Genomic DNA, 27,857 nt, shown 5'->3' on the forward strand with positions numbered 1-27,857 from the left:
CATCCGGCGTCTCAGGAGGGGGAAGCAGTGCACCATTAACACTGTTTATAGTGGAGATGGGGTGCTGCTGACCTCAACTCGGGACGTTGTGGGTCGGTGGGGAGAGTACTTCGAAGACCTCCTCAATTCCACCGACACGCCTTCCACTGAGGAAGCAGAGCCTGGAGACTCTGAGGTGGGCTCTCCTATCTCTGGGGTTGAAGTCACCGAGGTAGTCAAAAAGCTCCTCGGTGGCAGAGCCCCGGGGGTGGATGAGATCCGCCCGGAGTTCATAAAGGCTCTGGATGTTGAGGGGCTGTCATGGTTGACACGTCTCTTCAACATCGCGTGGACATCGGGGACAGTGCCTCTGGATTGGCAGACCGGGGTGGTGGTCCCCCTTTTTAAGAAGGGGGACCGGAGGGTGTGCTCCAATTACAGAGGGATCACACTCCTCAGCCTCCCCGGCAAGGTCTATTCAGGGGTGCTGGAGAGGAGGGTCCGTCGGAAGGTCGAATCCCGGATTCAGGAGGAGCAATGTGGTTTTCGTCCTGGCCGTGGAACAGTGGACCAGCTCTACACCCTCAGCAGGGTCCTCGAGGGTGCATGGGAGTTTGCCCAACCGGTCTACATGTGTTTTGTGGACTTGGAGAAGGCGTTCGACCGTGTCCCTCGGGGAGTTCTGTGGGGGGTGCTTCGGGAGTACGGGGTACCGAGCCCCCTGATAAGGGCTGTCCGGTCCCTGTACCACCGATGCCAGAGTTTGGTCCGAATTGCCGGCAGTAAGTCGGATTCGTTTCCTGTGGGCGTTGGACTCCGCCAAGGCTGCCCTTTGTCACCGATTCTGTTCATAACCTTTATGGACAGAATTTCTAGGCGCAGCCGAGGTGTCGAGGGGGTCCGGTTTGGTGGCCTCAGTATTGCATCTCTGCTTTTTGCAGATGATGTAGTACTGTTGGCTTCTTCAAGCCGCGATCTCCAACTCTCGCTGGAGCGGTTCGCAGCCGAGTGTGAAACGGTCGGAATGAAGATCAGCACCTCCAAATCTGAGACCATGGTCCTCAGTCGGAAAAGGGTGGCGTGCCCTCTCCAGGTCGGGGATGAGATTCTGCCCCAAGTGGAGGAGTTCAAGTATCTTGGGGTCTTGTTCACGAGTGAGGGTAAGATGGAACGGGAGATCGACAGGCGGATCGGTGCAGCGTCTGCTGTGATGCGGACCCTGTATCGGTCTGTCGTGGTGAAGAAGGAGCTTAGCCGAAAGGCGAAGCTCTCAATTTACCGGTCGATCTACGTTCCTACTCTCACCTATGGTCATGAGCTGTGGGTCATGACCGAAAGAACAAGATCTCGGATACAAGCGGCCGAAATGGGTTTCCTTCGCAGGGTGTCTGGGCTCTCCCTTAGAGATAGGGTGAGAAGTTCGGCCATCCGGGAGGGACTCAGAGTCGAGCCGCTGCTCCTCCGCGTCGAGAGGAGCCAGTTGAGGTGGCTCGGGCATCTGATTAGGATGCCTCCTGGACGCCTCCCTGGTGAGGTGTTCTGGGCATGTCCCACCGGCAGGAGACCCCGAGGACGACCCAGAACACGCTGGAGAGACTATGTCTCCCGGCTTGCCTGGGAACGCCTTGGGATCCTTCCGGAAGAGCTGGAGGATGTTGCTGGGGAGAGGGAAGTCTGGGCTTCCCTGCTGAAGCTGCTGCCTCCGCGACCCGACTTCGGATAAGCGGGAGATAATGGATGGATGGAAGACACAAAGATGGGAACACCAGCTATTAATCAAACTAGGACTGCCTGATTAAGCGATTTTGAATCGAAACCGAATTTTCAGGATAAAACGATGTTAAAAACGTTCAAATCGGCACGTTCGAATTTTTTTATTTTTTATTTTTGGTGTATCTAAGCCACCGTAGTTTCCTCTGCATTTCCTCTTCCTCCCACGAGCGCGCAGTCCGGAAAAACTACAACAACACGGGCGCTACCGGCGATTCTGCTATTTGCTCAGGCAAGTGAGCGTTTAGTTAATAAATCGAGCAAATATAGACCTGTAGTGTAGTGTGTGCCCCGCATGTTCAATACAACCTGTGAGCAAGTTACTCAACGTCTGAAAGGCGTCCCCTTTTTCTCCTCTACAACGGACCGCTCGTCCAAACGGTGCATTGACAGTGCATTGTATTATTTAGTGACAATTTTGCACTAATCATTGATTTATGTTTAAGTAAGACCAGGGAGAAAGGTGAACGGCTAGTCACTAGCTGGTTGGCAAAATGACTTGCTGACAGACTGTTTGGTTTACAGACTTGACAGTCTACCTTCTCTCATGTTGATGATTTCGTTTCAGATGGTATATGCACTTTCTTCATTCATTATTGGTTTAATTAAGAACAGATCTGAAATCTATTGTGCAAGTAAAATGCTGTTAATCCCAATGGATTGTTCTGTGTGTGTTAAGTTAAATTGACTGGCATTTTGAGTTCAAAGAAAGAAAAATTCAGTTTAAATAAAAGACATTCAAAACATACTTCATTTTTCATTATTTTTTATTTTACAAAGAAATCGTAATCGTAAAATCGGATTTGAGAGAAAATAATCTGGATTTTCTTGTTAGGCAAAATCGATCAGCCCTATATCAAACCTTATAATATTGCTGCGTTACCCCATCATTACCTCGAAATGGGCCATCGGAGGTGTACCCTTTAAACTAACATGTCAGTGATAGTCAACACTGAAACAATCTAATTGTTTTGTGCTGCTAATTCAATTCAAGGCGCCAATTAACGGATTAATCTTCGCAATTTTCTGTGTAAAAGGAAGTCTTTCTGAATCTCATACGATCGGGGTGGTGGTTTATCTCCTGAAGTTGCCAACAAGCGCCTACTAAAAAGGCAGAGCTGGGCTTCGCCTATTTCCCGTCTTCATATTTAATCGACCCACTGGTCCCATTCGGTCCGAGTCAGCCAAACGACGTCGAGGTTTTAACCTGTACCACGTCACACGCAGGTGCCGCACTCATGACACGCGGCCGAATAAGGAAAAAAATAAAAGAGTGTTGTGTACCTTGCGGTCCCACAGACTCAATAACATGTGCCCCATATTGTTTTTAATTTCACCGATTACCACGCTGTGCGCGCGCGCGTGTGTGTGTCTCTTGTTTTTGTTGTGTGTCTGCCCATGCGGCTCCTGCTTGTGACGTGAGATTACGTTCTCGACGCCGATTGTCTGTCACCGACGAGGGATGGAACGGGACCACGTGGTCGATTAAATATGCAGGACGGAACGTGGTGGCTGTTAGGCCATGCCCAGCTCTGCTAAAAGGCATAGTTGTATCCTATCAACCATTGACTAGCACCGCTCAGAAGCGTTGACAGCTTGTCCGTTCTGTATGTTCTCAATTGTCAGCCCACACAACCTCCTACCGCATCCCGTTTGACTGTTCTGCTCGGGCAGCCGGACTGAGCACACAAGTGCATCCTTCAGTTTTTGACATTCTCTCTCCCTATCAGACCCAGCCTTTTTTGTTTGAATTCCCTCTTGCCTCTCACACAAGCACAAAGCAGACTTACGTGGCTCCGACCTGCCGCAACTGTAGGAAGGCGGGGGTGAACTGGTAGCGAACAAAGCGCCCGGCGTTGGGATCACATTGCTTTCTGCCTCCTGCTATGAATAAATGATATGATTGTGAGTTTGGAAGAAATACAGTGAAAACAATCCATTTAAACACAGCGGAACCTCCAAATGCAAACACCCATACAACTTTTTGGAAGGATTAGCTCTATTTTACTTGGAGTGTTTACTTCTACTACTGCCTTCAGGTACTGTGTGACGTTTCTGTGTGTTCTAGTATAACGACAAGGGCAAAATAGTCGAACAACTATACATTACTAGTGAGGCAAAACTGTACACAAGTTGACAACTGCATTCTACTAGTAGGCCTACTACTAGTGACATAAAATTTGACTAGTTTTCATCCAAAACGCTTCACTAGTAGCACACGGATGTCAACTAGTGCAGTGGTATACATGGGCAATTCAGAGCACCAGTAGGATATTGAATGGATGCTAAATTTGCTTTCCAAACCAGCCTGCACAAAGAGTGTTCTGAAAATAAGAACATGAAAAGAGAAGAAAGGGGAAAAGACACCGCCAACATTTGTTGCTAACTAACTAGCTAGTGCCAGACAGCTGCCGCACCGTTGTGTCCTCATCGGTGCAGTGTTTTATCGATTATACCTTTCGATTCTTGTCCCCGTAATTAAGTGTTTTATCGTTTCAACATTTAATTATTGCAGGGGTTAAATGCTCTTTACACTTGTATGGCGGTGAAGGTATGTTAAAATGATACTTCAAATGTTGCCTGTATAGTTAATAAAAGTGACTCGGGAACACGTATAACTTCGATTTACCGTACATTATTTCCTATAAGGAGAAAAACTGTTTGTGTTCAACCTCAGATTTTCCACTTTAGCGGGGGTCTGCAACATGTGACCCCCCCCACCCCGCCACCCCCATCACATGAGTAGCCTAAGGGCCTGTCCTACAAATAGCTCACCAACGAAGGGGAGATTTCAAGGAATGATGTCAAAGTGATCATTTGAAAATGCAAACACTTAGATTTATAGGAAAAAAAAAAAAATACATTGAAATGTATTTGATCGCAATCTTGTTAATCGTTGTTGACAGTGACTCTGAGAAATCATTAACTTGACCAGTGGTCTTCAGTGTCTGAGGTAATTGGAGCAAAGTCTCAAGTGTGTTTAGCTCTTCACATTAATCAGTATCCACGAAGAAGCTCTCGGTTTCGAAAACATTGATGACCCTTGCGCTGTAGTGAGCGCGAGAGGAAAGTGAGCCATTTTTGTGAAGGTTATGATCTGACCTGGTGCTGGAGGTTTAGTAATCTCAAACAGGACAGTTCCCGTTTCCATATCACGGATCTTAAATCTGGTGAAGTCGATCATGTGGACGTTTTCCTCTGGTGAACAAAGGTAGTCTGAAATAGAGAAGAAAAAGACAGCTCTCATAAACTAAACTTGCACACAATTGATGTGATTTTAAAAAACATTTTTGTTTGTGCTTTTTGACTGCCAGGCAGTTGTGCTGACCACTTTGGAGCCCTAAAACCCTTAAAGCGGAAGTCAAACCAAACGTATTTTTGTCAAGGATATGTTCCCAACAGGCCCACAAGTTGAAACACGGCATTCTGATAAATATTGCGTTTGTGGAATAAGTGTTAATCCACTCCTTTTTGGCCATCTCTGAGGGCGGCCATTTTGTCTTTTGTCGACTAAAAATGACATCGCAACTGCTTGCAACGACCAATCACAGCTTAGATTCAGAAACCCGGTCAGCCGTGATTGGTCGTTGTGAGCAGTTGTGATGTCATTTTCCGTCGACAGAAGACAAAATGGCCGCCCCCAGAGATGGCTAAAAACGAGTGGATTAACACTTATCCCACAAACGCAATATTTATCACAATGCCCTGTTTCAACTAGTGGACTTGCATAGAACATATTCTTGAAAAAAAATATGTTTGGGTTGACTTCCGCTTTAAACACGCCACCATTATTTTACGGACATTTTCGATGTTCCGCATGAGAGAACTTTTAGAAGGAGCCCCTTTTACCCCATTAGATTACTGTGCGTGATTGTGCGTGTGCGTGAAACGCTCCTTTGCCAACATGGGAGGAGGATTAGATATAAGAGGCTTATTGTGTTTTACCATCACATGGACTGACCAGTGGCAATGGACGCACCTTGGGAAGTCTATTTTGCCCGTCCCATGTTGCGTAATACCTTTAGAATGGACATTCTCATATGCAATTCCATTGCTTGCAGGAAGAAAAAAAATAAACGGAAGATAAACACCAGAGGAAGCCACAGTGTGTGAGTTCCTGTATACGTACACAAATCCACGTATAGACTTATCGTAGCATTTGTGGGGGTTAGAGAGCAGATGGCACACAGAGGCTTTAACCACCTGCTTGAAGATATTTATAGACCTTTTAAAAAAATAAAGCGCACTATAGTTGACACCTGGGCTTAAAGTGCCCTACGGTGTGAAAAAGGTTATACGGTAGAAAGAACTATTTACACTGATTTGCTGGACTGTGTACTTTTGCATGATAGCACGTTGCTGTTTGGCTCCAGAATGCCGAGTGGTAAACATCTAATGGACAAATATATCATCATTAAGATCATGCTTCGCTTCACATTAGGCATATTTTACTCTTCGTTGCAATTTATCAGCCTGACGTGCTTTGTTTGGCATTTTTAGTGAGAGTGATGAATGTGCCTTGTCTCTCAATGTAAAAATCACACTTCATTTTTAAAGTGGAAAACAACCCAAACACATTTTTGTTTTTCAAGAATATGTACCCAGCAGGCCCACTAGTTGAAACACGGCATTCTGATTAATATTGCGTGTGTGGAATATGATTTAAGCAGCAAAATCCACCCGTTTTTTAGCCATCTCAGGGGGCGGCCATTTTGTCACTTCTGTCGACTGAAAATGACCTCACAACTGCTCAGGGCTCAGGTAACGACCAATCACGGCTGACCTGTTTTCTGAAGCTGAGCCGTGATTGGATGTTAAAAACTAAAAAAAAATTTTTTTTTAAATCATAAAGTTGGTCTTATGTTTTCATATAAAAAAAAAAAAGTGCAAATTGAACAGGCGTGTGTAGACTTTTAACATCCACTGTACATGCTATGAACAGGATTTTCCCCTCTCCACAGGTAATAGCTAAAGACAGGGACTGAGTTATGATTTGACTGATTGTTTGTGTTGTAAAAATAATAAAACAAGGACACATGAACACAAAATACAATCTATACATCTCTGCATATACTGATTCTTGGGTTACACCTCCATGTTGAACGAGCCGCTCGCTCAATAGAAGTTCTGTGCACTGATGCTAAAAACATCACATGGTGCAGAAATCTCTCTCCAAAGCTACTCCCTCGCACAAAAAAACCCCCAACATCTCGTTTATGTTGCCCTCCAAAAACTCTCTTAAGAGGGTTTAGAGCAGTCGCTTTGATGCAACGCCCGCTATTGCCAGTTTGGGGAGGGGGGAGAACATTACTGTAAGCCTTCACTTAGTCTGGAACTCCAAGCACACAAGAAATGTATTCATCTCAACGTCGGTTAGCTTCTGTTAGCTGTGATTCACTCAGAATGATACAAAGCTGTTTTGTGTCTTGCAACATGTTTATGTCTCCTACCTTTTTTTTTTTTTTTTTTTAACTGAGGGGCTAATCCACGCCGTAAGCCTTTAAATGCTGACTCACAGAGTCTACATTGTAGACGGTATGAACTACAAAGTATTTCTTTTCAAATGTTTTTTTTTGTGAACACACATCATCCGATGATGATGATGATGATATCTAATTTGTCATGCTTCATGTTGAACCATGGGCAAATACCTTTATATTTATATAAGTGTTGGTAAGTCAGTTGCAATTAGCATACATGAAATTTCCGCATGTCAGGCGCGGCACCAACGAGAAAAAACAACATGCTATGAAACTCGCCCTCATTGTGCCGCCCTTTTTTGTGAACCTACCACTCATTGGACAGTGCCAATCACAGGCGGCCATTTACTGATACATTCTGTGTTGCGGCGAAAGCAATTTTTTTTCACCCGTGACAGATTTACCGTGCCGCCAGGCAGACATTTGGAGCAATGATACGTGTCTGCCCTTTCTACGCAAGTGCAATGATGACAATAGGAGACGTGTGCTGCGGGGTGTGAAAATGAACAGCGCACCAATTTGAAAGCGAAGGATGGAGTCAGTTTGTGTTGATTGTCGGGATTATGTCAGAACACGGCACACGTGGCACAGATCATATTCTGGTTTCCGAAGAGCCATATGCTGTGTTGTTTGTTGTCTGTTTCTTATCGTCACAGTTACAGAGCTCTTTTATTTTGCAAAGGTAAATTTACGTTCCTGTTCCTGCACGAGGCACTTCCTGTTTAGCATTGTACTGCAGCTTTGTGTCCTGAGCCAAGCACAGCCTGTGTATGTGTTGTAAATATTCTGCGATATATGTCAGTATTTATTGGTGGCTGTTGTTCATCGTGAATTTACATTCCGAAACACAGCAAGTGAGTGGTTATTGTTTTTGGGGTCGAATCTCAGCTCCGGCCTTGCTGTGTGAAGTTTTGTATGTTCACTTAGTTTTGATCCCCCCCAAAAATTGAGCCTTATCATCTTAATAAAGATTTTTGATGTAGCTCTTGTATCTGAGCTCATTACGGCTAACTTTCCCAGAACATTGTATAAAATAATTGATACACATACACACACACACACACACACACATGCAAGCATGCACGCACACTAAAAAAAGCTCCACTTAATTTCCTCTCATCATGGTCCCCTAGCAACCCTTTTGATAGTAGTGCCAACTCACTTAGCTTCTTCTTTGCCCTCATCCACCTGACTGCTCTGCTCAATTGGTGTGCCGCAGCAAATAAAAGGCAATTCCGGGCTAGGCGAAGGCGCTATGCAAATGAAGTGTTTCACTTCAGGGAGTTGATGAAGCTGCATACCTGAGGCCTTCTCCTTTGGCTGTTTTTATATCCCAGGAGAACAAGGGTTATTACCCAAAACAGATGAATATTAAGAGGATAAATGTCAAGGGGGGGGGGGGGGGGAAGAAAACAACAGATCCAATTGTATTGTATTTTAGGGGTATATTGAACCCCTATCTACTCATGGTCCTCTACGGACAAATATGCACAGCTATTCACGATTTTTTTTTTCTGCGGGATCGATCCTAGTCCACCCCCCGCGAAACTCATCTATTCACGGTCCTGTATATACAGTAAGCCCTGCCTGAATAGTAATTGAGAAAGTAGTTGAGTTGATACATCTTAACTGAGAGACAAGCTTTGTATGTCAGGGAGGTGCTAAATTTAGCCTGGGTTGTTAGTGGAAATGACTGAATCTTCACCGCATGCCTGCAGCACACGCAGTCTTTCAGTACCTTTTTTCCCAAATCAAATCATCTGTAAGCCATTTATTTTTGAATGTCATTGTGTAACGCGCATTTGAGAAGATTTAAAACTGTTTTAGGATCATAGTCGGTGGTATATTTTCTCAAAATTACCTCAACACTCACAACGTTTGAGAATATGAATTTGTTGGTCTTGGACAATCAGTTGCATTTCTATACACCTATGGAATTACCACATTACTGTGGTTCAAGTCAGAAAAAAAACAAACATTTTATTGATCTTCAGACTCCAAAAAAAAAAATTGTTTTGAAAATCAAGTGCATCCACCCCGTGCCTCTGTCGAAACTCTCATCAAAGGAAGCCCACAAGAAACGCGATTGGAGAGCTTCTTTAAAAGGGGAAATAAGAGAAGAAGAACCTGCAACTTCAAAAATAAGAAAGCTGTATTTAAGAGACAATATTGGCCGACCTTGTTAAGGGTAAAGTTTGTTTGTATTGTCGACTCGCACGCACTTACCGCACTCTGCTTGATGTGTTGCGGCAAGCTTGCAAATGATTTTTTGATTTGCTTCTATGCCGGTCCATCAAAATATGTTTTAACATGAAACCCGTGCGTGGCGCAAAAAAAGGTTGGAGATGAGAGTGCCTTAAGGGTTAGAAATGAACTCACTCTGGTCCTATTCTAACAGTGCCGTACCTTTAAGAAAATGCATGCCACAGGCTTATAATAATACATTTGACTTTTGTTTTTTAAAAATTCAGTTAGTTGTAATTAGTTTTTAGATCTGATTTGTTGTGTAGTAAAGTCAAGTAAACAACAATTGAATCTTCATTAATACCGAAATAATACATATGAATTGAACCCTGAAAGCTCATGTATGATATGAATTGGCAAAGACGAAAACAAATCCCGTTGTGACTATTATCTTGACGTTATAGTTTTTTAAACATAATATCGTCGCTGTCCTGTGAAAAACACTTATCTCCAATTTTGGAAACTTTTTGAATTTTCACTTGAATGCGATTTCCGTAACGCGGAAACATGATTCAGGTAAAAATAAGCAAAGAAAAAAAAACGGCGATAAGTGTTTTTCACATGTTCGGCTAGTTTTATTTCTTTTTTTAAAAAGCATTTTTGTTTTTATTTCATTTTTGTAAGCGAAATTTTTTTTTTCAATTTTAATTATAGTTCGTTTTTGCCACAGCGCCGAGGCAAATAGACCTTGGACTGGACATGCCTCGAAAAAGTGCTAAAAAGACAAGAAGAAAACCGTAACATTTAAGCAACTGCAGGAATTTCTGGCAAGCACCGTCTCCTGTCCCCGGAATGTCCCGACAATCTCCCACGTTCTTCTGCCTCAAGCATGCGGACTATTATTTTTCTGGTTGCCTTTCGTCACCATTACAATTTAGATTTTGAGTCATACCTGACTTGTTCACGCAAACAGGACCTGGATGCTACACTGCTAAAGAGCAAAGCGAGATGCCACGTATAGCTCTTTAATACCAGAGATTAGCCTGGAATTACAGACTTTCGGATGAGGATTGACTTCCCACAACACATGTTCCTGTCCGTCGGACTCTCCAACGCACCTCTAGCGAAGGCAGGCGTGTGCGCTCGCAGCGCGCACTCAATACACACGCACAGTAATCCATAGCCAGGGGCAGACCGCAGTGACATTAGCTTTACAACTCTATTTTCACATGGTACAGTGCACCGGCGTATAACAGGCTGTGTCATGTCTCACTTCAGCAGCACCCGTAGGCACCTTGGCACACTGTTAGGTTCAGGGAGAGGTTACAGAGGATATTTTTGTTGTGGGATGGCCAAACTGCTCAGTAATTACACAATCGCAACTTTATATAAGGTCATGTAAACATACTTGGTAAGATTAAAGACAATAGTCATCGTCTCTCATTTTTAAAACCCGGTTGAAGACGCGTTTCTTTTCTCTGGCTTTTGATCAGACCTGACATTTTACGGCTCTTTTCCGGTGTCAATTGTATATAGTGTTTTATGTCAGTTTATTGGCTTTATTTATATTTTTATTCATATTTTAGATATTATTTATAGCTATATTTATTGATACATGTATCACAGCCGTTGATTGTTTTTGTTCTTTTTATTGTATTGTTTGTAAAGTGCTTTGTTACAGCCCTAGCTGTTATGGAATGCGCTATATAAGTAAAATTGTATTTACAGAAATGTTTTGAACTTTCTCTCATCAACTCATTGATGCTCTCAACGGGAAAGCGGTGAGCACAAACTCTAAAAACAGTTGAGGTTAAAAGTAACACAATTTTGGGTCAAAAATGGACCGACCCACTACTTGCGTCAATTTCACCCAACTTTCTGGGTTGTTTTTGCTGAAAACAACCGCATAAATTGGGCTGTTTTGTACAAAACAAACACAAGAATGTGGGTCAAATTGACCCAATTAGTGATGGGTCCATTTTTGACCCCAAATTGTGTTACTTTCAATTCAATTTTTCGGAGTGAAATAATTTCATCACGGTCTGCGAACCCTACAACATACATCTTAGGTTAATTTAAGACTCGACAATTGTCCATTGGTGTGAACGTGACCAAACTCTTGACAATGAGAGTGACACTGCCACACGTTGTATGGATGTGCAATTACACTTTAATCTAGTAGCTACTGCAAAAAAACAAAACAAAAAAAACATGTTCTCTGACTTAACACGCACCCCTCCTGGCATCACACCATTTTGTCACCTCTGTCGACTGAAAATGACATCACAACTGCTCAGGGCTCAGATAACGGCCAATCATGGCTGACCTGCTTTCTGAAGTTGAGCTGTGATTGGTTGTTACCTGAGCCCTGAGCAGTTGTGATGTCATTTTCAGTCGACAGAAGTGACAAAATGGCCGCCCCCACAGATGGCTAAAAACGGGTGGATTAACTCTTATTCCACAAACGCAACATGTATCGGAATACCTTGTTTCAACTAGTGGGCCTGCTGGGAACATATTCTTGAAAAAAAAAAGTGTTTTGGTTGATTCCCTCCGTAAGGAATGAAGATAAATGCCACATTCTCCATAGAAGGGCATACGACTGGAGAGAATTTTGAGGGACGAGATGACGCCTGGAGGGAAAATCATGTCACAAGGGCAATCCACAGCAATAACTCTAACTCAGTTTCAACCGTATGAAATCACTGTTAACGAAACATTACAACACTTTAAATTCAAAAGTGAAGTCATATGACTGGTTGAGAGATGCCAATCGTTCCTACTACCCCTGTGCACTGATTATCTCTCACCTGCACACTAATAGTCTGGGAATCACTTGAAATAAATGAGGTCCATTCTCATGACAGTCAATGCCAACTACAAAGACAAATAGGAATAAAAAACACAATGAGAGTCATCAGAAAAACAAACAAAAGGAGGAGCAATTAAATGGGTGTTAAACGCTAACTACTGGAAATGGGTTGGTTGGTGACAAGACAGACTGAGAACCACGATGATGTTCCATTTTTCCTTTCTCAGCGGTGCTTTTTAGCCGGAGGTGCGCTCGGCCGCTTGGCTTGCGTTGTGCCTCGGTAATGGCACTGAGACACCGTGACTGGCTGCCTCTGGGCTGCCCCTAAAACCCGACCTTTCGTCTACCGACTGAGGCAATCACCGCTCCGCTGACATCAGGCAGCGCTTTCCTGTCTTTTCCAGCACAAAATCAAGCACGGAATTATGCTCTTACCTCTTCTCAACTTCTATATCCTCCAAGTGTGGCCTCTGTGACTATTGACGCCTTCCAAACGGAACACCTCAAACAAACGCTTACGTTTTTCCCTTGGGGGGAAAATAAACAGGTCTTTAACACTTAATACCCACACAGCGGAGCATGGCATCTGTAAAGCTGACGGTTATGATGGCGTTTGAAAAAATTTGCATCAGAAACAAAAGATGCTCAACATTGTAACACGGAATAGAAAAATAATAAGAAAGGTCGAGAGGAATGAATGCCTTACCCCAGAAAATACTGCCCATATTTAAACATACATTTTGGTTATGGAATCATTAATTACCTGTATTATGCCATGTTGGTGTGTAATATGGTCTTTCCGTCCCCCAAACATAATCCGGATTACGTGTTGTCAGTGATGAGGTGAGATGAGTGCACCATCACGGCTGATTTAAGTATTATTTCACTGATGCAGCCCTGATATAGTTTCTCCACTCGGGCACTATGCCAGGACCGGCGGAACTGTGTTTGCATGGCTTGTTTACAGTTGTGCTCATAAATTTACATACATTGGAGAAAAAAAAGTTTTGTTGAATTGGCTCAATTTTATTTCATCAAGTGGTTGCGCCAAATAGCATCATCTGGATCTAGTTACATTTTTTTTAAATTGACTATACATTAACTAAAAAATATATCTGGATCCAGAGGATTTTATTTTGGGCAACTACTTGATGAAATTAAATTGAGTCAATTCAACACAGCATTTTTGTCAATGTAGCCTGCGGGTTATGTAATCTCATGAGCACAATTTTTGATTGATTGTTTGTAACTTTTGAGTGTTTATCATCTATTCATAGGGACATAGGAAACCTACTACTTAAAGCGGAAGTCAACCCAAACATATTTTTTTCCAGAATATGTTCTATGCAAGCCCACTCGTTGAAACAGGGCATTCTGATAAATATTGCATTTGTGGGATAAGTGTTAATCCACTCGTTTTTAGCCATCTCTGGAGGCGGCCATTTTGTCTTCTGTCGACTGAAAATGACATCACAACTGCTCGCAACGACCAATCATGGCTCAGTTTCAGAAAGCAGGTCAGCTGTGATTGGTCGTTGTGAGCAGTTGTGATGTCATTTTCAGTCGACAGAAGACAAAATGGCCGCCCCCCGGAGATGGCTAAAAATGCGTGCATTTTGCTAGTTAATTTATATTCCACAAACCGTAAATTAATCAGAATGCCGTGTTTCAACTAGTGGGCCTGCTGGGAACATATTCTTGAAAAAAAATATGTTTGGGTTGACTTCCGCTTTAATGATGGTCTATTTACATAATAGGACTGCAATTTGCATCAGCATCTTTGAATGTTAATAGACCAGTAAATGGCTCTTATCTTTTTTTTTTTTTTTTTTTTACCCAGAGGACATTTGGGTTAAGGTGAGTGTTCATCCTGCCTGAGGTTCAGGTCAGATTTGAAAAAAAAAATCTTAATTATACAATTCAAAATCAGATTCGGGCAAAAAAAAATCGTAATTGAGCTACAGTCTGAATATAGCCTTATATTCGTAAAAAATTGAGTTTGAATGACAGAGAATCAAAAGCGATGGTTCGGTATTAATCCAATGATGATACATCGCCAAGGGCCAAATGAAAAAGGCAGCGTCACAAATGCTTCACATCCAGCACGGCTGCAGTGTCGATGTACACAAAGTGGAGTGTATGTCTTCTGTAAATGTTGTCTTTTGTAATACTTTACAATGTTTATCGTAAAGAGTATCATTCAAGACTATTGCTGTAGAGTACTTCCACTTCTCATGTTTCTTAACGGCAAAAGAGGGCCTCTGTTGCCCCATAGCCTCAAATCTCCTTAGTTTAATAGAACGATTAATAGAATGATTATGATTACTATTTTAGCAAAATGAGAAGTGGCTCAGAGAATGGATGGGTGGATAAAAAATTCGAAATAAAGAACTTAAAACTTTTTGATGACCTTTTCTCATGGCCTCTGATAACACTGGTCAACACCTCATTTTAATCAAAGATGTCTTAATGTGTCCCTAAACGTATTTTTGATGCTGATTTAATAAATGACTCCTTTTTTTTCATGCACGTCAGGTTTTTGAGATATTTCGTTTTTTGTTTTTAAGTTTGACCCATAAAAACCTTGCGCAATATGGATTTCACCATGTGTTGTAATTTTAGCTATGATGTTTCAGAAAAAAATTCCACCTGTTTCTGAACCTTTTAAATCATTAATTGCTACTGTAATTACTAAATATATTACTATATTAGATATTATTATTATTATTATTTAAAAAATGTGGATAGATTCGGAATCAGTAGGGGAAAAAAACATTTAGAGAAGTTTACCGATTTAAAATTTGTTGGCCAGCGTAATACTCACACTCATAACTATTATGTAAAGATTTTGCAGGAGTGAATTTTACTTCATGAATCTTACAAGTCTGCAGACTTATTTTGACTAATGAATGTTGTGTTTCACAACAACTGTGTCAACTTGAAATGTTTTAGCCTGCAGATGAGCTGTGCACCCACGACGTCACTAAAAGTCCATTTTGTATTTCATACACATGAATTTTGATCTTTAACCAGCGGATAACGTCTCTGTCTCTTTCCGTTTCGTTCCATTGCATCCACAGGTTAGTGTCCAACTTGGAAAGAAAAGTCACAGTTTCCTTCCTCGGTGTTTCATTTGTTCTAACAGATTGGATACGTGCACAATGTTACCCTCTTGGGTGCGTCTCCTTGAGAAGTGAATGGGGAGTTTTGGGGTGTCGCTGTCCATGGTGCATTAAGGTTCCTCAGACCTCGTTGAATGCAAATGTCGTGTTGCAGGATATCGGCGCTATAAAGTGACGCACAGGAACAGATGGGCAAACCTAATCTGAAGCAGCGACGATTGAACCGCACGCCCCCATGTTGCCAATTACACGTCGAGGTTCCGAAAAGACAAGGCTACTTACTCTTGGTGATCTTTTGTAAGCCAAGCACATCCTCGGGCGTGATGACGCTGTTTCGGCGCAGTTCTTCCTCGGTGGTGACGGGGATGCCCATGTCTGACGAGTTGCAGCCTTGCTGCACTTTCATATCCAGCGAGGAGCACTTGAGCGTGGAGCAGGCTGGCGGAAAGTGGCGCTTTCCTGACAGCGAGTGGATGGAGCTGTCGACGTCGTCGTACGTCGGCGACTTGGCGGTGGCCGCGGGAGGCGATTTGCTTGCGTCGAAGGCTGCCTAATACACCGCGCAAAGAGCAGGCTCAGTGCCCGCGTCCAAAATAGCCCATTCTCCGTGCCTCGCACCTCCCTTCTTCCCCCTAAAAGATCAAAATCAGCCCTTAGCTCCCTCCCTTCCTCCCTTGCTTCCTCCCTCCCTCCTTCAGTCGCTCAAGGCTCATCGGCTCTCACACAGGCTAATCCAAATCCTGCGGCTTTAAACGAGCGCTGCGCACGTCGTCATGACAGTCTGCAATCGTCTGCTCGTCGTCGACATGCTCCCCATCTCGCTCTCTCTCTCGCTCTCTCTCTCTCTCTCTGTCTACCACGTTAGGTGTACACACACCTTCATGAGGAACAGGGGCCACTAGACCCCCTTATTTAACATCGATGAAATATATATTACACTCACTTTAAGCCCACACGGAGGACTTGAACTCACGCTCCGCTATGTGAATATGTTTTTGTGTTGCACAACACACATATGTGGGCAAATCAAAGAGAGAAAGCAGTGCAAACATGCAAGGCCTCTTAAGATTACCTGATGGGGGGGGGGGCAGTGATTTGCTCAAGGGCATCTCGAGAGTAGCCAGGAAGCAGGCTAGCATGTACCCTACAAACTCATTTTAAATGTAGCGATTCGCACCATGGCCCACTGCCTCCAAAGGTGTGCGTGTGGAGTTTGGATGGTTTCCGCATGCCAACAACATTCAGTGAAGACTACGTTCTAAAAACACTTGGGTTAAAAATAACACAATTTGGGGTAAAAAAAAAAAATTGACCCAACTTTGTGGGTTGTTTTTGCAGAAAACAACCCCAAAAATGGGTAGTTTTGTACAAAACAACGCAAGGGCGTGGATCGGTCCATTTTCTGACCCCAAATTGTGTTATTTTTAACCCAACTGTTTTTAGAGTGCAACGGAAGTGCATACATGTGACTGGTCCTGTGATTTGCAGTGACCAGTCCAGGGGTGGGTCCCCTCACTTCAAGTCAACTGATAGGCTGCAGTTCATGCAAATATGGCTTTACTGCTGTGCTAACCCACTCTGACAGTACACTCTAAAAACAGTTGGGTTAAAAATAACACAATTTTGGGTCAGAAATTGACCGATACCCAAATTGCATCAATTTGACCCACTTTCTTGCATTGTTTTGTACAAAACACCCAATTTTTGGGTTGTTTTCTGCAAAAACAACCAAGAAAGTTAGGTCCATTTTTGACCCAAAATTGTGTTATTTTTAACCCAATTGTTTTTTTAGGGTGAAAGTTAGAATTACAGTAAATACAGTACAGCAAAGGACATTCGTCCGGCAGTATGAGCTTGTGATTGACTTGACTGAGAGCTTGATGGTGAGAATCTGGATAAAGTTGCAGAAACAGAAACTTATTTTCACCGTTCGAGTCACCTTGGCATCGATGGAAACATTGACCTCTCATAATCATAACTGCCCTGCCGGCTTATCGTCCACGCATGCCTTCGAACGAGCGTGAGGCATACAAAGGCATGATATTTTTCCCCGCAACTATGCAATGAAATGCAAACCAATGAAAGCAGGCTGCAAGAAACAACGAGAACAAAAGTTTGACCGTGTGACAAAATGTGCACTTTTTGTTTTTAATTTGTCTTTGTTTTCCATTGGAAAGTTCCAGACGCCAGCATCCCTGAGAAGGTGTAAATGTAAGACTTCTTGGCGGGCCTTAGAAGTGCTCAAGTGGACCAGCCCCAAAAAAAAAAAAAAAAAAAAAAAGATGTCTGCAAAAGGCACAGCGCTGCACAGCCACCAGAGGTCCTGTTGGATGTTCTGAGAAGAAATCTACTGCAGGTCGGCATGTGCAGATGCAGATCTGAGTGCTGTCCGTGGTTACACGGTTGGTGCAATGATCATTACTTAACTTCAAGCTATGGGAGACCGCTGCTTTTTTTTTTTTTTTTTTTTTTTTTTTTTTTTTAATGCAGGCTGATTGGCATCATTATTCTGGAAACACATACGTGCATCGATAAAAATGAAAGTTGAAAATAGCACCGAAACAAACTTAAAACACAAACTTCTAACTATCAAGGAACCATGATAAATTCGAGAATCATTCATATGAGGTCTGGAGACAGAGAGCATTGCTACCTACTGCATTGTACCAATCGTACCGCTACTCCGGAAGTCTTATGTACTCCCAAACTGTGCTGACAAAATCAGTAGCAATATTCCGCAGCAATGTGCTTTTGTGCAGGAAAATGGTCAGTGGAGACTTTGCAAGTCACTTGCAGTTAAGCGTGACTTTTTTTTTTTTTTTTTGCCCAAAACCTGACAGGCTCTAGGCATTCATCTCAAAGCAGCCTCTGCGGTGTGTCTGCATGTCTTTCACCCTCCGGATGGATTGAATCTGGGGATGGTGGGCTCCCCACTCATTCCAATGCTTGAAAGAGCCAATTTCCATCACATATTGGAAACCACGGTAGCCAGGGTACTGGTAGGCCACCCACCTGAAGAAGAGGGCAGAAGGCAGAAATATACTCACCAACCAACTTGTTGTTGTGTTTGTAGTTTTGTAGTGGCATAAAACTGCATCGCCTCATACTTAGAGGCAACCAAAATGTTATAGAAACACCTCACATATTTTCATTGATTTCTTATGAATGTTTTGTTCTTAAATTATTTGTAGTGCTGTCAAACGTTTACATTTTTTTTTTACTAATTAATCACAAATTTTCCATAATTAATCGCGATTAATCATATTTTTCAACTACAATTTTTTTACATGGCTTGGAACCATATTTACCTGGGTAAAATGTTGGAATTAATATGGAAAAAAAAATATTTTGGTTCAAAGACTGTTGTAATAGCTTTTTTCGATACCTGAATCTAATTCTTTTCCTGTAAAATACAACTGTCGAACGATACACCAAAGACGTACAACTAAGATGGCGTTTGGATTTGGCTTTGCAAAGTGCGCAAATTATTTGGGATTTCTCCAATGAGCCATCGAGTAACTTTTTAAAGTCAAACTACATAAAAGCCCGTCTTTGTGGCAGTGACTCTCCTCTAAGTTTGGCTGCAAAGTGAGCAGCGGGAAGCTCCCACAGGAAGTAAATAAAACAGAGTTAACTGAGTACATTTTTTAAATGCGTTATAAAATTTAAATTAATCTCCATAGTTAATGCTTTAATTTTGACAGCCCTAATTATTTGATTTGTTCTTTTGACCCTTTGTGCTATTCAGACTCATTAGTGAGCTGACTAAAAAAAAAAAAAGTGATTGAATCCCAATCAATAAAGACGTTTACATGTGAGACACGTATGTCGCTAGTTTTTTGTCACTAGTGTCCTTTCAAATGGTATGCAGCGCTAAAGGAAAATACTTACGTTCCACCTGTCACCTGAACGCTAGCGACGCGGTCCTGGAAGCCGTAAGACCACAGGCTTGGGATGTCCTCATCACACACCTCCATCTTGCGACCCTCGAAATTTGTGCACTCATACAGGCAAATTTTGTGGTCCTGGGGGTCCTACAAAATAAAGATGAACTGTATTGCATTGTATTGTATATTCTTTGTGTTTCATTGTATTGTACTTTGAATCCGACTCTGTCTTATTATGTATTGCCTTCTAGTGGTCAAATTAGTCATTATGGTAAAACATACAAGAGGACCCTCCAGAGTTGAACATCGACAAAGTGGTACAAAACTGGGAAGATATACCTCAAAAGTCAAATAAAACCATCATCGTGTCTCAGGTGATAGGTGATTGGTTGTCACCTAAGCCCTGAGCAACTGTGATGTCATTTTCAGTCGACAGAAGTGATAAAATGGCTGCCCCTTGAGATGGCTAAAAACGGGTGGATTTTGTCACTTAAAGGGGAGGTCAACCCAAACATATTTTTTCAAGAATATATTCTATGCAGGCCCACTAGTTGAAATAAGGCATTGTGACGTATATTGCGTTTGTGGAATAAGAGTTAATCCACACGTTTTTAGCCATCTGTGTGTGGATCATTTTGTCACTTCTGTCCACTGAAAATAACATCACAGTTGCTCAGGGCTCAGGTAACGACAACTCACGTCTCACCTGTTTTCTGAAGCTCAACCTTGGATTTCCACTGTCTTAAATGTATTGACCGTAGTGTAACGCTACTAAATCAGTTGTTTACAAAAACGCCAGGCAAAAACCACTTCCGAGAGAAAACATGAACCAAAGAGGGCAAAAAGCGACGAGGACAGCAATTAAAAGGTAAACGACCATCATTTTTATTCTTGACTCTATTCTTTGTTTTTTTTTACATTATGCACAACTCTCATTTATTGCGCAATAATCTAACCGTAACATGTATTTGTTACATGTTTTCATGCATTTTTACGTTTTACAAAACATTTATGTCTGAATATCGGGGGGCTTGGAACGGATTAGAGCATTTACATGGAAAACGCGTCTCTACTTACAACATTTTCTACCTAGGAAATTTCTTCCAGAACCAACTAATTTCGTAAGGAGCGGTAACACTGTACCGAACTTACCATTTTTACTGGTCGGACTGACATGAGACGGTCACACCTATAGCTGTTGGACCAGGTGTCCCATCTGGGGTATTCTCCTTTCTCCAGCATGAACACCTCACCAGTCATGTTCTGCTGCTCAAAGCCCACCCAGCTGCAATGACACACACACATGCAGAAAAAACACAGACACATTACGTATTTATTTTACACTGCACAGTGATTCAACTGCGGCGCTCGGGACTTACGGCCCATTCTCTACCCGGATGGAGCCGATTCTTTCTAAACCCTTCTCGCATAGGTTACGGCACTCTGCCACCAGGTCCAGTCTACGCCCTTGGAAGTTCTCAAATTCATAGAGGTAAATCTAGGGAGAAGCACAATTAGGAATTTCATCAATTCCAATCGCCTGACCTTATTCGTGTGCTTTTTACTACCTTATGATTACGCAGCCCCATGGCCGAGTGGCTGCCAATGCTGCCTTGAGCGCCTGAGTGAGACATCGTCAGATCTGCAGAAAAACAGAAATAAACACACCGTTAGACATCTTTACAGTGTCGGTTGTACACTCGCACTGTTTAAGAGCCAAATAAATCACAGCGTAATTTGACGTGACAAGGTATTTTCAACTTAATATCCAGTTAAATCACTATTACCATCTAATAGACTTCTCCCGCAGTTTCCACTTATATCCCTCAAATTTGTCCTGTGAGAGAAAACCTATTTGCCAAAAAGCCCACAAATGTAAAATAGCTGCATTTCATTAAAAAGAAAAAAAAATGGATTAAAATGAGATGCGGCCTTCAATCTTTTTTTTTTTTGTGTCAGTTTTACATCCCCGGTGAGCTCCTGAATTCTAAGAGAAGAAATAAATCACACCCTGCTGCATTTTATGTCAATGTTCCATCTGCTCACTCGGTGCTCGTGAGGAGAATCCACACACGGGAAAAAAACAACTCATCGCTCGCTCATCTGCGGCCTATACCGAAAACTTACTTCGACACAAGCAGCTTGAAATGGGTCGATCTTTAGAGAGGGAAATAGGTCGTGAGCATGCAAGTGAGCATGTATATATACATTTACGTCCAGTAAGGTAGGACAGAGCGAGGTTTGCGACTTCTCATTGGCTGATGGCTCTTTTGGAACGCAGAGTGGGAGTTCAAAGGTCATGGTGCTTAGACAAGTCGTGCTGACTTGGCTGACTGTTTTGTTGTACAGCCCCATTGTTGGAAGCCATTCACTGTCATCAGCATATTGTTGAACACACACACACACACACACACACTCGGCAGTGTTCAGCATCTTTTAGCAGCCCTTCTAACGTCTTGATTGTCGCTACAGTTTAGCCCTTTTAGCTTTAACGTTCTCTTCAAGTTTGTCACTTTATCTTCTCCAAGCTTTTGAGGCCTATCTTTTTTTAGGTGTGGTGGATACTGAGTGTACACGCATTTAAAATCAGCCGTTGTGTTGTCCAACAGAATTATATCCAAAAAAAAAAAAATAATAATAATTTTGCCTTTTTAACTCATCACTGCCAGACATTTTCGGACCCTTTATAAAAAAAAAATTAGAAAAACGTAAATAAGTTCCTGGACTGTGAAAAAACAAGTAAATACGTCAATGGCAGTGAATGAGTTAAAACTGCATTCTTCAGGATATTAGAGCGGCAGAGTAGTCCAATGTTTTGGTCATTTTTGCCCTATTTTGGGTCACTATCTTGTTGGCGGATCAATGCCCAGTTTTCTGACACTACAAGGCAGCGCATTTTGCTCCAGAGGGCTTTGACACCTTGACAAGACACCATGTGACTGATGTAGCAGAGCAGCCACAGAGCATAACCAAGTCTCCTCCGTGTTTCACAGTTGGTGCATTGTCCTTGTCATTTTCATTTTTGCAGCTGTAAACATGGAGCCGATGTGACTTGCCAAACAGATACTCTAGTCTCTTTTGTCATAGGAATGTATCCCAGAAGTCTGATTTGTCATTGCGAATTTTGGCAAATTCCAGCCTCTTCAAATGATTTCAGTGACTGTTGTAGCTTTTTCATTCTTTTACAGAAGAGTTCCAACAATTGACTATTAAGGCATTCTGACAGGAAATGTGCTTCACAGTGCTTGGCTTCAGTTACAGGTTATGGGTAAAGACCGAAACAGAACAAAACATCTTGGTGTGCTAAATATCTTTGATCAAAATTGTGTTGAAGGTCTGACAAAAGAGCTGAAATTTGCAACCCTTCAAACCAGTTGGAGCGGTTCACCCAAAAGCAACCATCATCTAGTTCCACCTCAGGCACTTGTAAACTGCTCAAGATTTTGTATACAAATATTAGAAGGTGTGATTTAATTTCCAGTTATGTTATAATTTTGAACCACCACCGATGGAGGTAGTTTGCATAAAATGCCGGCAAATTAGTGAATGGTAAATATCATGCAAAGTCAAGTCAAATCAGTTTTACTGTGCAACTATGCTGTATGAGAAAACTGCTGTATAGACCCCTTTGTATCATAATGCTACGATTATACAGTACTCGGATAGTAGTTTGGATTATAGCTACTCACACAAAACACACGACTTTAACTCATGCAACTATAAAACTACAAATGGTTTCTTTCTGAAATCATCAAGTTATTCAACATGAATGTTAAAGTGGAAGTCAACCCCAAAATTTAAGATATACCTCACTGTTACATCCAATAGTTTGAGTGGTGTGTGAAACACTCTAAAAACAGTTGGGTTAAAGTGAAAAAAAAAAAAAGATAACAATTTTGGGTCAAAAATGGACTGATACACAAATTGGGTCAATTTGACCCATTTTCTTGCGTTATTTTGTACAAAGCAGTCCATTTTTTGGGGTTGTTTTGTACGAAACTACCATTTTTTGGGGTTATTTTCTGCAAAAACAACCAAGAAAGTTGCGTCAAAAACCCAAGTTGTGGATCGGTCCGTTTTTGACCCCAAATTGTGTTATTTTTAACCCAACTATTTTCAGAGTGAACCTTGATGTGACAACTTACTGACAATGCTGTCATTTGTTATAGTCATTGTCAAGAATAAAAATAATTATCTTGCAACAATTTTCACTTAAATCCTCATTTAGATTCCATATCTTTCTATTCCATAATGTGCAAAAAATATCAATATGTACATTTTGTAGCATTATTCCTGTCCAGTATTTAAAAACATGCATTTTATTCTTAATGAAAGCGATAATATGCTGCCTCAGGAAAGCAAAAACTGTCTACGAGCGTACTTTACAACATCAAGGCAGATGACAAGGTCAGTTTCAGCGAGAGTAAATAGTTGTGTGTAGGTAAGTGTATTTCTTTGTGTGCCTCGCATGTGTGATTGAATGCACCTCTCTCAATGGCGGTGTACGCATGTGCACTATACTGAGCATGTGTGCACATAGAAGTTAGAGAAGAAGTGAAAGCAGTGATGTGAGCTTGCTGGGGATGGGCATGGAGGAGAGATGGACTAAAATCGGTAAGTGTTTTCTTCCAATGCAAATTAAACAGGTTGATGAGAGTATAAAAGCCCTAAATCTCACACTAATTCCCATTATTTCCCCTTTTCGCTCAGAAGACCTGCGTGATTTCTTCTTGTTCTGGTCGATGCCGTGTTTGTTCTGCGTTTCTTTTGCAACTTGTGCTTATCCGCACTGGGCAAGTTGCCCTTCATCTGGTTCCACTGTGGCACATGAAAACCCAGCAGCTCAGTGTCGAACAATGGCTTGAGCAGCAATGTGCTGACTGTAGTCGGGAGCCACAAGCCGTTACTTTTCAGCACCGCCATGTATAAATAGTCCCATATGCTCTGGGGTCGGAACGCCGTTATTGTGGAGCCCCCCTTGTGAACAGTGCGCAGCTATTCTTCAGGTAAGCCATCATTCTATTCAGCCTATAGCAGAGCATTGTCACTTTACATTTGTGTGTGTGCCATGCCTTTTCTCTTATTTCTGCTGAGACGCATAAATGTATAAAAAGAGGTCCAACAACACAGTGACCGGCCACACGGAGTACATACAACAATTGAGCATGTCCAAACCTCATATAGAGGAAAGACGTAACATGCTAGCTCACAGGCCGCAACATTAGCCATACTAGCACAACTGGATGAGTCACAGTTCAGTTGTGAGCATTTTTAATAGTCTGTGTCATGTACAGTAAGTGTTAAATGAACACATCAATGCCAGTGTCAATTGAAAATGCAAATTATGATGTTTGTAAAACCAGATATTTATCATACGGCATTTCTAGTGGACCCCATTAGATTGCGCAGAAGGTCACAGTGCCATCAGGTACAAAAAACTGTTTATTGAATATAAATGCAAATATGAGTTATGTTTGTTTTAATCTGACGTGTATATGGTTCACTAAATGTGCCTTTCAAAGTAAAACTATTATAAATGAAACACAATAGCAGAAATGTGATTTCTCCATCTCTCTGCTCTGAAGGTCTATCTCCCTTACGAGACACGATAGCATGGCTCAGAATAATCCCAACCCGCTGGGACCATGGAAGGTGAGTCTTCCTTAGATGGATGATTACTAACCAGAGTTGATCAGCCATATTGGGCTCATGGTGTCAATTATGTGGACGCACATCAATCAGTGTGTGTCATATGGATATGTATGTATTTATGTCCACTCTAGATCACTGTTTACGACCAGGAGAACTTCCAGGGAAAGCGTCTGGAGTTTACCTCCTCCTGCCAGAACATAATGGAATCTGGCACTGACAACATCCGCTCCCTCAAAGTGGAGTGTGGAGCGTAAGTCACGAATGGTTCATATCAGTGGTTCTCACAGTTTGGTACGACTACCACTAGTGGTACGTGAAAGAATCACTGAAATAAATACAGTTAAAATATACAACCTTTAAAAAATGTTTTTTTCAAGAATATGTTCTATGCAAGACCACTCGTTGAAACAAGGCATTCTGATAAATATTTCGTTTGTGGAATTAGAGTTAATCCACCCGTTTTTAGCCATCTCTGGGGTGCGGCCATTTTGTCACTTTTGTCGACTGAAAATGACATCACAACTGCTCAGGTAACCACCAATCATGGCTCACCTGTTTTCTGAAGCTGAGCCATGATTGGTCGGTATCTGGTCCCTGAGCAGTTGTGATGTCATTTTCAGTCGACAGAAGTGACAAAATGGCTGCCCCCTGAGATGGCTAAAAAAGGATGGATTTTGCTGGTGCTTCCACAAATGCAATATTAATCAGAATGCCGTGTTTCAACTGGGCCTGCTGGGAACATATTCTTGAAAAAAATATGTTTGGGTTTCTGCTTTAAAACATGATACACAATCAAACATATTAGAATGAAGCATGTAGCTATGCTTCACCCAATTTAAACGTTTAAAATCCAGTACAGTATTTCTTTTTTTTTCAATCTTTTGAAGTAAAGTTTTACAGTACATTACGGTACAGTATGGTACATTTTATAAGTACAGTTCACACTGTATTTAACCTAAGTACAGTAAATGTGCTTTTTAGGACTTAAAACCTCTACCTTTGTATATTTATAACTATATATTTTTTGTTGGCCGGTATGGTGTAACGTGGAGAGCAAAATATTTTTCGGGGTAGAACCAATGGTATGAAACATAAAAACGCAACAGAATAGTGACATAATTCTTAGGAGGATACTTTATAGTGGGCAGGGGTGTTTATTTCCTCAACTGCTGTGAGCAGAAGTCCTCTGTTAGGAGTAAACATCATAATATATGCTACATACAATAATTTATGTTCTTTTACATTGTATTAAGGCCTGCATACTCACTGGACAATTTCTGTCTGTCCTGTTACCATATGTTGCTGGTTTTGATAGATGAAAACACATTATTTGTCATAAAAATTGATAATTTTTCACGGCATACTGGGCTCTCGATCCACACCACTGTGCTGCTTTTTTGATGGTCCAAACCTCATTGTTCCTCCTCGCCACGCTAAATACGACAAGTGCTACACAAAATGCATGAATGGATGGAAGCGTAGTGGATGAATAACAAGATGGTTTTCTGGATGTAAGCATCAGTGGCTTTCCACAAGCATTTTGTCCCCACGTGATGATGTTATTTATGCCAGTCCCCAAAAGTTTTTAAACTTTTTTGACATTGCATGTGGGGATAGTTGGACAGGATATGAGCACTCCAGCTTCTGTGGGCAGCAGTTTGTTTTGGAGAGAGGAGAGTACCCTCACTGGGAGTCGTGGAGTGGCAGCAACGCCTATCACACGGAGAGGATGATGTCCTTCCGCCCCATCTGCTCTGCTGTGAGTCTTCCTGTGAAACTGATTCAGAGTTTATAAAGCGCACAGTGTGACTCACTTATCGTTGGAGCTGAATGACTGGCTGCTGGTTAAAGCTAAAAATAACGTCGAATGGACTTCCTACAGAACCACAAGGAGTCCAAGATGGTGGTGTTTGAGAAAGAGAACTTTACGGGACGCCAGTGGGAGATAAGCGACGACTACCCGTCACTGCAGGCTATGGGCTGGGGAACCAATGAGATCGGATCCATGCAAGTTCAGAGTGGCGCGTAAGTTGTGTACTTTTGCTCAGATGATCACTTACAGGATTGGGAAGGGAAGTCATGTGACGTTTATAACAAAACTTTATTTGACCATAATCAGCGTATTTCACCTCTGCTCTTGCTACAGCTGGGTGTGCTATCAGTTCCCTGGTTACCGCGGTTACCAGTACATTCTGGAGTGTGATCGCCATGGCGGCGAGTACAAACATTACAGAGAATGGGGCTCTCACGCTCAGTCGTTCCAGGTGCAGTCACTGCGTCGCATCCAGCAATGAGAGCCTCACGTCTCCTTTGCCAAAAAGCTCCACAGCTTCCTCCTCTCCCTCTTTCCTCCATAATCATTCCAGCATTCCCTGGTGCTTCGTCACCAAAATGTCTGCCGCACTTCTGCTTTGTTCTGTTGCAAGATGGGATTTAAAAAAAAAAAAAAAAAAAAGAGATGACTGAATGGGATAAACCATAAAGAGAGGGAGAAAGGGAGCAGCGGCAGAGATATGCCGCTGACCCCCTGAGAAGAGGGGAAAATTGAAGGTGTATTGAGATGTCTGTGAAGTTATGATGTCATTCAGACTCACTGCAAGTGTAAGAGAAAATGGAAGTCAGAATAAAGAGTTAAAACAAGCGTCTGCTGCTAACAGTCATGCACTTGTTTGATCTGTATTCTTCATTTCAGTGTTCAGTCTCACTCATGGGCCATCTTAAGAACACATGTACAATCTAATGAGAACCACTGCAAAAATAAGCTACCTAACCTAAATTTCCTGCCTTTGCGATCATGGGTGGCATTGCTGCAACCCCCAACACAGCAACGGTTCACAATGTTTGGATATTTCGGCCATCTAAATCAAGCGAGAAACACAGCGAGTGCATCACGTCATCAGACTGCTTCCAACATGGTGACCACAACGGTAGTGACATCATTGATGACGCGCCGTGCACGGGCCCTGTTGTA

The 27,857-nt window shown here is 42.1% G+C and overlaps 3 protein-coding genes across 4 annotated transcripts in view; 1 reads left to right on the forward strand and 2 right to left on the reverse strand.

Annotated features, from left to right (window-relative positions):
• unc119a1 (unc-119 lipid binding chaperone a1) overlaps window positions 1-16,037 on the reverse strand; it is a 19,602-nt gene extending 3,565 nt beyond the window's left edge. Inside the window, exons 1-3 of one of the 2 annotated variants that reach the window (XM_086036567.1) lie at window positions 15,630-16,037; window positions 4,852-4,965; window positions 3,540-3,633 (exon numbers count right to left, since the gene is read on the reverse strand). In XM_086036567.1, the coding sequence (XP_085892693.1) occupies window positions 3,540-3,633; window positions 4,852-4,965; window positions 15,630-15,753 (332 nt within the window). In that variant the 5' untranslated portion in view covers window positions 15,754-16,037. The remainder of the gene's footprint in view (window positions 1-3,539; window positions 3,634-4,851; window positions 4,966-15,629) is intronic. The other variant, XM_086036568.1, reaches the window with a different exon arrangement.
• Window positions 16,038-17,461: 1,424 nt separating this feature from the next.
• Window positions 17,462-21,421, reverse strand: crybb1l3 (crystallin, beta B1, like 3). The gene is made up of 6 exons (XM_086035101.1): window positions 21,362-21,421; window positions 20,803-20,876; window positions 20,614-20,732; window positions 20,387-20,519; window positions 19,239-19,381; window positions 17,462-18,359 (listed from the first exon to the last, which is right to left on the reverse strand). The coding sequence occupies exons 2-6, from the start codon at window positions 20,866-20,868 to the stop codon at window positions 18,191-18,193; spliced, it is 630 nt and encodes a 209-aa protein (XP_085891227.1). The 5' UTR covers window positions 20,869-20,876; window positions 21,362-21,421; the 3' UTR covers window positions 17,462-18,190.
• A 2,659-nt stretch (window positions 21,422-24,080) lies between these two features.
• cryba1a (crystallin, beta A1a) lies at window positions 24,081-27,546 on the forward strand. Its single transcript, XM_086036282.1, has 6 exons — window positions 24,081-24,240; window positions 24,820-24,886; window positions 25,018-25,136; window positions 26,504-26,645; window positions 26,769-26,911; window positions 27,033-27,546. Exons 2-6 carry the CDS (start codon window positions 24,848-24,850, stop codon window positions 27,178-27,180), a joined length of 591 nt encoding a protein of 196 aa, XP_085892408.1. The 5' UTR covers window positions 24,081-24,240; window positions 24,820-24,847; the 3' UTR covers window positions 27,181-27,546.
• The last annotated feature ends 311 nt before the right edge of the window (window positions 27,547-27,857 follow it).

Source organism: Filicampus tigris, chromosome 7, assembly GCF_054856515.1.
Source record: "Filicampus tigris isolate MCC_2025a chromosome 7, RoL_Ftig_1.0, whole genome shotgun sequence".
In the NCBI taxonomy this organism is placed as follows: Eukaryota; Metazoa; Chordata; class Actinopteri; order Syngnathiformes; family Syngnathidae; genus Filicampus; species Filicampus tigris.